This window comes from Scyliorhinus torazame, chromosome 5 (assembly GCF_047496885.1).
Source record: "Scyliorhinus torazame isolate Kashiwa2021f chromosome 5, sScyTor2.1, whole genome shotgun sequence".
NCBI lineage: Eukaryota > Metazoa > Chordata > Chondrichthyes > Carcharhiniformes > Scyliorhinidae > Scyliorhinus > Scyliorhinus torazame.
Window position 1 is genome coordinate 190,369,970 of NC_092711.1, and position 12,500 is coordinate 190,382,469.

The 12,500-nt window shown below is 47.4% G+C and overlaps 1 protein-coding gene across 1 annotated transcript in view; it reads right to left on the reverse strand.

Moving 5' to 3' along the window:
* Positions 1-12,500, reverse strand: part of LOC140418092 (uncharacterized) — a 164,123-nt gene that overhangs the window by 58,245 nt on the left and 93,378 nt on the right. Inside the window, 1 exon segment of the mRNA XM_072501512.1 lies at positions 9,014-9,921. Within this exon segment, the coding sequence (XP_072357613.1) occupies positions 9,014-9,921 (908 nt within the window).

Consider the following 12,500-nt stretch of genomic DNA (forward strand, 5'->3'; position numbering starts at 1 on the left):
CAGGAATTTCTGGGAGTAATTGAGGACACAGTGCAGAGGTTCATCCCAAAGAAAAGAAAGGTTATCAGAGGGGGGATTAGGCAGCCATGGCTGACAAAGGAAGTCAGGGAATGCATCAAAGCAAAAGAGAAAGCCTATAATGTGGCAAAGAGTGGTGGGAAGTCAGAAGATTGGGAAGGCTACAAAAACAAACAGAGGATAACAAAGAGAGAAATAAGGAAAGAGAGGATCAAATATGAAGGTAGGCTAGCCAGTAACATTAGGAATGATAGTAAAAGTTTCTTTAAATACATTAAAAACAAACGGGAAGCAAAAGTTGACATTGGGCCACTCCAAAATGACGCTGGTAATTTTGTGATGGGAGACAAGGAAATAGCTGAGGAACTAAATAAGTACTTTGCGTCAGTCTTCACAGTAGAAGACATGAGTAATATCCCACCAATTCCGGAGAGTCAGGGGGCAGAGTTGAATATGGTAGCCATCACAAAGGAGAAAGTGCTAGAGAAACTAAGAGGTCTAAAAATTGATAAATCTCCGGGCCCAGATGGACTACATCCTAGAGTTCTAAAGGAGATAGCTGAAGAAATAGTGGAGGCGTTAGTTATGATCTTTCAAAAGTCACTGGAGTCCGGGAAAGTCCCAGAGGATTGGAAAATCGCTGTTGTAACCCCCTGTTCAAGAAGGTACCAAGGAAAAAGATGGAAAATTATAGGCCAATTAGCCTAACCTCGGTTGTTGGCAAGATTCTAGAATCCATTGTTAAGGATGAGATTTCTAAATTCTTGGAAGTGCAGGGTCAGATTAGGACAAGTCAGCATGGATTTAGTAAGGGGAGGTCGTGCTTGACAAACCTGTTAGAGTTCTTTGAAGAGATAACAAATAGGTTAGACCAAGGAGAGCCAATGGATGTTATCTATCTTGACTTCCAAAAGGACTTTGATAAGGTGCCTCACGGGAGACTGCTGAGTAAAATAAGGGCCCATGGTATTCGAGGCAAGGTACTAACATGGATTGACGATTGGCTGTCAGGCAGAAGGCAGAGAGTTGGGATAAAAGGTTATTTTTCGGAATGGCAACCGGTGACGAGTGGTGTCCCGCAGGGTTCAGTGTTGGGGCCACAGCTGTTCTCTTTATATATTAACGATCTAGATGACGGGACTGGGAGCATTCTGGCTAAGTTTGCCGATGATACAAAGATAGGTGGAGGGGCAGGTAGTATGGAGGAGGTGGGGAGGCTGCAGAAAGATTTAGACAGTTTAGGAGAGTGGTCCAAGAAATGGCTGATGAAATTCAACGTGGGCAAGTGCGAGGTCTTGCACTTTGGAAAAAAGAATAGAGGCATGGACTATTTTCTAAACGGTGACAAAATTCATAATGCTGAAGTGCAAAGGGACTTGGGAGTCCTAGTCCAGGATTCTCTTCAGGTAAACTTGCAGGTTGAGTCCGTAATTAAGAAAGCAAATGCAATGTTGTCATTCATCTCAAGAGGCTTGGAATATAAAAGCAGGGATGTACTTCTGAAGCCTTATAAAGCATTAGTTAGGCCCCATTTAGAATACTGTGAGCAATTCTGGGCCCCACACCTCAGGAAGGACATACTGGCACTGGAGCGGGTCCAGCGGAGATTCACACGGATGATCCCAGGAATGGTAGGCCTAACATACGATGAACATCTGAGGATCCTGGGATTATATTCATTGGAGTTTAGGAGGTTGAGGGGAGATCTAATAGAAACTTACAAGATAATGAATGGCTTAGAGAGGGTGGATGTAGGGAAGTTGTTTCCATTAGCAGGGGAGACTAGGACCCGGGGGCACAGCCTGAGAATAAAAGGGAGTCACTTTAGAACAGAGATGAGGAGAAATTTCTTCAGCCAGAGAGTGGTGGGTCTGTGGAATTCATTGCCACAGAGGGCGGTGGAGGCCGGGACGTTGAGTGTCTTTAAGACAGAAGTTGATAAATTCTTGATTTCTCGAGGAATTAAGGGCTATGGAGAGAGAGCGGGTAAATGGAGTTGAAATCAGCCATGATTGAATGGGCGAGTGGACTCGATGGGCCGAATGGCCTTCCTTCCGCTCCTATGTCTTATGGTTTTATGGTCTTATGGTATCTCTTATCCTTTTGGGAGGAGGAGAGTTGTATCTTTCCCCGAGATGTCCTGTTGATACGTGACTTGACGACTCTTCTTCTCCCTGTCAGTGCGGTTTCCTTGGTGGAGAGTGATTTGGGCATTCTGTGTTGGCGAGGTTTGAACGGGCCTCTGATGCACTTTACCATGTTTTCATGGGCTTATCCTCTTCTCCCTCATTTTCTAGTTTATCCGCTTGCCGTCTTTTCTGGTATAAACGGAGGCACCAGCATTAAAGATTAAGCTGAACTAACTGGGATGATGTTCTCCTGTCTTTTTCTGTATTTAGATACGCTTAAGTATTTATACTGTATTGTACCAGTTTTGAATATTTTGTTACCTTATTTGTAAAAAGCGAAAACCTCCATAAAAATATATATTAAAAAAAGAGATTGAACTGTTTAGGCCTATAGTCTCCTGAGTTTTGAAGAATGAGACATATTCGACTTCCTGATTCAACTCGACTTCCTGGCCCATAGACCACAATCAGGAAGGATGAACAACACCTCCTCAATACCGCAGCCCCGCAAGGCTGTGTGCTTAATCCCCTACTATACTCCCTATACACACACAACTGCGTGGCAAAATATGGCTCTAACTCCATCTACACGTTTGCTGATGACATGACCATAGTGGGTCAGGTCTCGAACAACAATGGGTCAGAATACAGGAGGGAAATGGAGAACCTGGTGGCGCAGTGTAGCGATAACAATCTCTCGCTCAACATCAGCATAACCAAGAAGCTGGTCACTGAATTCAGGAAGCGAAGTTTCGTACACACCCGTCTGCATCAATGGTGCCGAGGTGGAGATGGTTGATAGCTTCAAATTCCTAGGTGCGGACATCACCAACAATCTTCCTGGTCCACCCATCTCTTCGCTACGACCAAGAAAGCTTCCTCAGGAAACAAAGGAAATTTGGCATATCCACGTTGACTCTTAGCAATTTAAAAAAAAGATGCACCATAGAAAACATCCTATCTGGCTGCATCACAGATTGGTATGGCAAGTGTTTGGTCTAAGACCATGAGAAACTGCAAAGAGTCGTTAACACAGCCCAGTCCAACACATGAACCCGTCTCCCATCCATTGACTCTGTCTGCATCTCCCGCTGCCTTGGGAAAGCAGGCAGCATAATCCAAGAACCTTCCCTGGGTTATTCTCTCTTCCAACCTCTTCCATCAGGCAGGAGATACAAAAGTCTGAGAACACGCACCAACAGATTCAACAACAGGGCGGCACGGTAGCATAGTAGTTAGCTCTGTGCTTCACAGCTCCAGGGTCCCAGGTTCGATTCCCGTCTTGGGTCACTGTCTGTGCGGAGTCTGCACATTCTCCCCGTGTGTGTGTGGGCTTCCTCCGGGTGCTCCGGTTTCCTCCCACAGTCCAAAGATGTGTAGGTTAGGTGGATTGGCCATGCTAAATTGCCTTTGTCCAAAAAAAAGGTTAGGTGGGGTTACTGGGTTATGGGGATAGGGTGGAGGTGTGGGTTTAAGTAGGGTGTTCTTTCCAAGGGCCGGTGCAGACTTAATGAGCCGAATGGTCTCCTTCTGCATTGTAGATTCTATGATTCTTCCCCGCTGTTAACAGACTTCTGAATTATCGTCTTATGGACCGAACTGTTCTCTCCATGCATCTTCTCTGAGTAGTTACTACACTCCCTATGCGTCACCCGATGTCTATGTATTTACATTGTGTATGAATCGTGTGTCTTATGTTTTTCATGTATGGAACAAAATGTCTGGACTGTATGCAGCACAATACTTCACTGTACCTTGTACACGTCACAATAAACCCAAATCCAATCCAATTTGTGGCATATTAGAGGATAATAGATATTGACAAATTAACCATTGAGCAGATGTTTGTTCTTGTGAGGAAGAAATGTAGACTGAGAGATCATGGTTTGGGGAAAAGGGATTGCAGATTTAAAACAGATGAGGAGAAATTACTTCTCTCAAAGGTTTGTGAATCTGTCGAATTCATTACCAAGAATGCGATGGATGATGGGATGTTGAGTAAATGTAAGGAGGAAATGGACAGATTTTTAATTAGTAATGGGTTGAAGGGTTACGGAGACCAGGCAGTAAAGTGGAGTTGAGGCCTGGATGAGATCAGCCATGGTAATATTGAATGGCAGAGTGGGATAGAGAGGCTGAATCGCCTATTCCTGCTCAGTATTCTTATATTCTTATGTAAAGACATTTCTCCTCATCTCAGTCCTAAGTGGCTTCCCTCATATGTTGAAATTGTGCTCCTTGGTTACAGATTCCCCGACCAATAAAAGCATCTTACCAGCATCTACCCTGTCTGGTGAACTTTTGTTCCACTCCCTCTATGGCAACAAAATCCTTTCTGAGAGAAGGGGACCAAAACTGCAGACAAATACTCCAGGTGTGGTCTAATCATTTGTAGCAAGACCTCACTATGCCTGTACTCAAATCCTCTTGCGATAAAGGCTAACATTTCATTAGCGTTCCAAATGTCTTGCTTCACCTGCAGGCTAGCCTTCAGTAACTTATGGACAAGGACACCCATGTCCCCTTTGACATTTACTTTCTAATTTCTTGCCATTTAGGACAAACTCTGCACATCTGTTCCGTCTACCAGAATGGGTTACGCCTCAAATTTTCCACATTATATTACATCTGCCATGTTCTTGCCCTCTCACTATGTCTATTGAAATCTTCTTGAAGCCGCTATACATATTCCTCACAACACATTCCTGTCTGGCTTCTCTAGAATTTGGACGGTTCAGGGCGATTTGATCGAAGTCTTCAAGATATTAACAGGAAAAGTCAGGGTAGATAAAGATAAACTGGTTCCACTACTTAAATATTCTAGAACTAGGGGCATTATCTAAATATTAGTACCAGACCATTCAGGAGAGATATTAGGAAGCACTTCTACACACAAAGGGTGGTAGAGGGTTGGAACTCTCTTCAACAAACGGGAATTGATGCTAGATCAGTTAATTATATATCAGAGATAAATAAAGTTTTGTTGAGCAAATGTATGAAGGGATATGGGCCAAAAATTAGGTCACAGATCAGCCATTATCTCATTGAATGGAGGAGCAAGCTCGAGGGGCTGAATGACCTACTCTTGCTCCTATATTCCTGCCCCACTAGCCACCGCCTGCCAGTGTGCGAATGACCCATACTCTGAATCTGTTTTCTGCCTGTTAGCCAATTCTCAATCTATGACAGTATATTCCCTCCTATCCCATGTGCTTTTACTTTGTTCATCAACTCCTGTGGGGGTCTTTATCAAAAGCTTTCCAACAATCCAAATACACTACAACCATCAAATCTCCTTTATCAATTTTGTTGGTTGCATCTTCAAAAAACTCCAACAAGTTTGGCAAACATGATTTCCCATTCCTAAATCCATGCTGACTGTGCACAGTCAGATCATGACTGTCCAATTGTTTATTTGTCACATCCTTTATAATAGATTCCAACATTTTCCTGACCACTGATGTAAAGCTAACAGCTCTGTAGTAGTTCCCTGTTTCTATCTCCCTCACCTGTTAAATAGTGGGGTGACCTTTATTGCTTTCCAAACTTCAGAAACCATTCCAGAATCTGTAGAAGTTTGGTGGATGATCACCAATGCATCCACTTTCTTTATGGAAATGTCTTCCAACACTCTGGGATGCATAGTATCAAGTCTTGGGGACTTTTCAGTCCCATTAATTTCTCCAATACAACCTTCTAACTTATACTAATTTCCTTCAACATCACATTCTCCCTATTGCCTTGGATTCCTACATCTGGGACATTTCCTGAACCTTCCGACGTGAAAACAGACACAAAGTAATCATTTAGAATTTCTGCCATTTCTCAATTCTCCATTATGAATTCTCCTAACCCTGCCTGTAATGAACCATTTGTCTTTGAAAGCCAAATGCTTTCATTATTCATACCTATAGAGGTTTTCAGTCTGTCTGATTTTATACTGTTTGCTAGATTGCATTCACATTCTGTTCTCTCTTTCTTGACCTTTCTTTGCTGTATTCTAAAGACCTCCCAATCCTCAGGTTTATCACAGGTGGCACAGTAGCATAGTGGTTATCACTGTTGCTTCACAGCTCCAGGGGCCCGGGTTCAATCCCTGGCTGTGGTCACTGTCTGGGCGGATGTTTTCCCCATGTCCTCCGGTTTCCTCCCACAAGTCCCGAAAGACGTGCTTGTTAGGTGAATTGGACATTCTGAATTCTCCTTCAGTGTGCCAGAACAGGCGCCAGAGTGTGGCGAGTAGGGGATTGTCACAGTACCTTCATTGCAGTGTTAATGTAAGTCTATTTGTGACACTAATAAAGATTATTTTACTTTATAAGTCTTTTCTTTTAATCTTAAAGAATCCTTAGTCAGCTACGGTTCACTTTTCTTGTGGTTTTGCACCTGGAAGCAATTAATAGGTGCAGTACGCTATGTAATTGTTCTTTGAAGACTATCCATTGCCTATGCACAATCATACCTTTTAATGTATTTTTCCAATCCACCTCAGCCGATCTGTTACTCATACCTTCAGAATTTTCTTTCCTTAACTTAGCTTCAGATTGAACTTCCTCACTTTCAAACACAGTGGGCACAATCTACTGGCCACGTCGTGCCTGACTGGGAGTGCGACGTGGCCGGTAGATGCCGAGCGAGGCTTCCTGGCAGTCACTACGCCTCGCAGAATCTACCCAAGTCCTGCAAGATGGCACAACCTGAATCCTGCCCACAATTGGCGGGACCAAGCTACACCCGCTTAAGTCGCATGGGAAGACCTGAAAAGGTTGGGGGGGGGGGGGGGGGGTGGGGAAGACTCAGCGACCCCATAGCTTGTCGTCCTAACCTGGAGGCTGTGGGGTACTACCCATACGTGTGATGGGTGTCACTGCCCATGGGTGGGGGTGTAGCTCACTTAGAGATCAGGGCACCCTTTCAAAATGGAGGTCCGATCTCTGAGGAGCCAGTCTGGCCAGTGGGCTCAGCTCCCCAATGATGAAAATAATTCTAAGTGTGGGCTAAACTGATAAGAAACACCCCAGGGCCTACAAAAGTGACTACGTGTGATTAGATAGTGGTGGGGAACTAATTGACAGAGCTGGCGGGAATCTCCCAGCAAAGCCCGTCACAAATGACACTTAAACTTTTGTGTTAGAATTTTACATTGGGTGCAATCTATCATATTGTGGTCACTCATCCCTAAAATTAACTTACAACTAGATTATTAATTAGCCATTTTTCATTACATAAGACTAGATCTAGAATAGCCTGTACTCTAGTTGGCTCCTCAACAAACTCCTCTAGAAGCCCATCCCTAACCCACTGCAGAAAATTCTCTTCCTCGCATTAGTGCTCAACTGGTTGAACCAGTCTATATGCAGATTGAAGTCACCCATTATCACAGCATTACCCATGCTACATGCTTCTCTCACCTCCTGATTAATACTCTGCCCCACATTACCATTTGGTAGCCTGTAAACAACTTTAATCAATGTCTGTTATCCTTTGCTGTTTCTTCATTCCACCCAAACAGATTTTATACATTGTTCTTACGATTTGAGATCCTCCCTTACTACATTGATTCCATTCTTTATTATCAGCACAACTCTACCTCCTTACCCTTCTTGCCTCCTTCCTAAACATGGAATATCCTTAAATATTCAGTTCCCAGTCTTGGTCACCATGTAGCCACCTTTCCGTAATGACAGCTATATCATACATTCAGGAAGAGCGTCCTTTCTTTTTGACACCATTCTTTTTTTCCAATTAAGTGGCAATTTAGCGTGGCCAATCCACCTATCCTGCACATCTTTGGGCTGTGGGGGCGAAACCCACGCAGACAGGGGGAGAATGTGCAAACTCCACACGGACAGGGACCCAGGGCCGGGATTTGAACCCGGGTCCTCAGCGCCGTAGGCAACAATGCTAACCACTGTGCCACCGTGCTGCCCCACCATTCCACATTTGACCAATACTCCAATGCTTTGTTTTGTTTCTCCTGCCTTCTAGTCTATTACTATTTCCTGTTACCAACGTTACTTTGTTCCAATTTGGACCACCCTTCAGAATCTCATCCGGACAATAGAGTTTAAACCCACTCCTCTACAACCTTCCAATATAATAGAGATAATAAGGTAATAGAGAGGGAGATGGGAGAGGCAAGGATGAAGCAGAGGGATCCTGCAGATCAACTACTAAACCAAAACACTGACAGCACCTCCCAAATCTTAACCTTCACAGCTTATGTGGGTAGCAGGCATATATGAACACCATCACCTCGAAGTTCCCCTCCAAGTCACCCACCTTCCTGATTTATCTGACATCCAGTACTGGACGAACAGAAATATCCTCTATTTAAATATTGGGAAGACTGAAGTTATCTTCAATACCAGCTACAAACTCCACTCGCTAACCATTAATACCATCCATCTCTCTCACAGCTGTGAGGCTGAACCAGACTCTTCACAATCTTGGTGTCATATTTCACCCCACACTGAGGTTCTGACTACATATCAGTAAGAAATTGCCCTTAGTGTTGGGTGGGGTTACTGGGTTATGGCGATAGAGTGGCGGTGTTGACCTTGGGTAGGGTGCTCTTTCCAAGAGCCGGTGCAGACTCGATGGGCCGAATGGCCTCCTTCTGCACTGTAAATTCTATGAAGATCACCCATTTCCATCTCTAACTTTAGTCCTGCCTCAGCTCATCTGCTGCTGAAACTCATCCATTCCTTTGTCGCATCTAAACTGGACTGAGTGATTTGGTTTTTAGCCAAAATGTTGACATGTTAACCTGTGCTGGAGATTATAAACATGAGCAGGAACAGATCCCAATCAAAATGGTTCAGTCCAAGATGTGATTTACCTCATAATCCAATCACTATACTTACTTGTGAACTCGCTGGTGGGTCCGCAGGTCAGATGACTGAGTAAATCCCTTCCCACACTCAGAACAGGTGAATGGTCTCTCCCCAGTGTGAAATTGTTGGTGTTTCAGCAGGTCAGATGATCGAACAAATCCCTTCCCACATTCGGAGCAGGTGAAAGGCCTCTCCCCAGTGTGAAATCGCAGGTGTAGAGTGAAATTAGATGAATGCCTGAACCCAGCCCCACATTGAGAGCACCTGAATGGTCTCTCATCACTGTGCACACGTTGATGGGACATGAGTTCCCCAGAACTTTTATAGCACTTTCCACAGTCCGGGCATTTAAAAGGTCTTGCATCAGTGTGAATTCGCTGATGAGCCAGCCGGGCAGAGGACTGACTGAATCCCTTCCCACACTTGGAGCAGATGAACGGTCTCTCCCCAGTGTGAGTGCGCTGGTGTATCACCAGGGTGGATAACACAGCGAATCCCTTCCCACACGTGGAGCAGGTGAACGGTCTCTCCCCTGTGTGAATTCGCTCATGTATCAAACGGTCCGATACCCGAGTGAATCCTTTCCCACAGATGGAGCAGGTATACGGCCTCTCCCCAGTGTGAACCCGCTGGTGTCTCAGCAGGTCAGATGACCGAGTGAATCCCTTCCCGCACTCGGAGCAGGTGAATGGTCGCTCTCCAGTGTGACACCATCGATGAATTTCCAGCTCTGATGGGGATTTGCATCCTTGCCCACATTCCCCACATTTCCATAGTTTCTTCCTGCTGTGACTGCGTTTATGTTCTGACAGGCTAGATGATTGGTTGAAGCCACGTCCACACACAGAACATGAGAACGGTTTCTCCTCACTGTGAACGGTGCTTTCTCCTTCCATGTTCAAAATCCGATGATACTCAGTTTATGATAAATTGGGCGACTGTCAGATCCTGAGGTGATGTTTGATTTCAGTTTCCCGACTGCAAATCCTCCTTTTCTAACATCCTGTGAAACTGATTTAAAACAGAAAAAAGGCAGTGAAAGAGAACCACAAAAACACAAAGGCAGGTTATGAAATTGAGCTGAATAAATCTGGTAATTTGTGGGCTGGCAGTGGGACACAGTTAGCATGAAAGTTTCTGGATTAGTGTAAAAATCCAACTGGTTCACTGATGTCCTTCAGGGAAGGGAACCAGCGACTGGGTTTGGAACTATATGAGACTCTTGCCTCTATGGGAAGAGAGAGTGTGGGATGGATGGAGAGATAGAGAGAGTTAGAGAAAGAAAGAGAGAGAAAAAGATTGAGAGAGAGACACAGAGACAGAGAGAAAAAGAAAATAAAAGAGAGACAGACAGACAGAGGGAGAGAGAGAGAGAGAGAGGGAGAAAATGAAGCAAAGAGACGGAGAGGAAAAGAGAGAGAGAAAGAGACAGAAAGAGAGACAGAGAGAGAGAGGTAGGGCGAGAGAGAAAGGGAGAGAGACAGAGAGAAAGAGAGACAGAAAGAGAGCGAGAAAGAGAGACCAAGAAACAGAGAATCAGAAAGAGAGGGAGGGACACAGAGAGAGAGGGAGGGACACAGAGAGAGAGGGAGGGACACAGAGAGAGAGGGAGGGACACAGAGAGAGAGGGAGGGACACAGAGAGAGAGGGAGGGACACAGAGAGAGAGGGAGGGACACAGAGAGAGAGGGAGGGACACAGAGAGAGAGGGAGGGACACAGAGAGAGAGGGAGGGACACAGAGAGAGAGGGAGGGACACAGAGAGAGAGGGAGGGACACAGAGAGAGAGGGAGGGACACAGAGAGAGAGGGAGGGACACAGAGAGAGAGAGGGAGGGACACAGAGAGAGAGGGAGGGACACAGAGAGAGAGGGAGGGACACAGAGAGAGAGGGAGGGACACAGAGAGAGAGGGAGGGACACAGAGAGAGAGGGAGGGACACAGAGAGAGAGGGAGGGACACAGAGAGAGAGGGAGGGACACAGAGAGAGAGGGAGGGACACAGAGAGAGAGGGAGGGACACAGAGAGAGAGGGAGGGACACAGAGAGAGAGGGAGGGACACAGAGAGAGAGGGAGGGACACAGAGAGAGAGGGAGGGACACAGAGAGAGAGGGAGGGACACAGAGAGAGAGGGAGGGACACAGAGAGAGAGGGAGGGACACAGAGAGAGAGGGAGGGACACAGAGAGAGAGGGAGGGACACAGAGAGAGAGGGAGGGACACAGAGAGAGAGGGAGGGACACAGAGAGAGAGGGAGGGACACAGAGAGAGAGGGAGGGACACAGAGAGAGAGGGAGGGACACAGAGAGAGAGGGAGGGACACAGAGAGAGAGGGAGGGACACAGAGAGAGAGGGAGGGACACAGAGAGAGAGGGAGGGACACAGAGAGAGAGGGAGGGACACAGAGAGAGAGGGAGGGACACAGAGAGAGAGGGAGGGACACAGAGAGAGAGGGAGGGACACAGAGAGAGGGAGGGACACAGAGAGAGAGGAGGGACACAGAGAGAGAGGGAGGGACACAGAGAGAGAGGGAGGGACACAGAGAGAGAGGGAGGGACACAGAGAGAGAGGGAGGGACACAGAGAGAGAGGGAGGGACACAGAGAGAGAGGGAGGGACACAGAGAGAGAGGGAGGGACACAGAGAGAGAGGGAGGGACACAGAGAGAGAGGGAGGGACACAGAGAGAGAGGGAGGGACACAGAGAGAGAGGGAGGGACACAGAGAGAGAGGGAGGGACACAGAGAGAGAGGGAGGGACACAGAGAGAGAGGGAGGGACACAGAGAGAGAGGGAGGGACACAGAGAGAGAGGGAGGGACACAGAGAGAGAGGGAGGGACACAGAGAGAGAGGGAGGGACACAGAGAGAGAGGGAGGGACACAGAGAGAGAGGGAGGGACACAGAGAGGGAGGGAGGGACACAGAGAGGGAGGGAGGGACACAGAGAGGGAGGGAGGGACACAGAGAGGGAGGGAGGGACACAGAGAGGGAGGGAGGGACACAGAGAGGGAGGGAGGGGACACAGAGAGGGGGGGAGGGGCACAGAGAGGGAGGGAGGGGCACAGAGAGGGAGGGAGGGGCACAGAGAGGGAGGGAGGGGCACAGAGAGGGAGGGAGGGGCACAGAGAGGGAGGGAGGGGCACAGAGAGGGAGGGAGGGGCACAGAGAGGGAGGGAGGGGCACAGAGAGGGAGGGAGGGGCACAGAGAGGGAGGGAGGGGCACAGAGAGGGAGGGAGGGGCACAGAGAGGGAGGGAGGGGCACAGAGAGGGAGGGAGGGGCACAGTGAGGGAGGGAGGGGCACAGAGAGGGAGGGAGGGGCACAGAGAGGGAGGGAGGGGCACAGAGAGGGAGGGAGGGGCACAGAGAGGGAGGGAGGGGCACAGAGAGGGAGGGAGGGGCACAGAGAGGGAGGGAGGGGCACAGAGAGGGAGGGAGGGGCACAGAGAGGGAGGGAGGGGCACAGAGAGGGAGGGAGGGGCACAGAGAGGGAGGGAGGGGCACAGAGAGGGAGGGAGGGGCA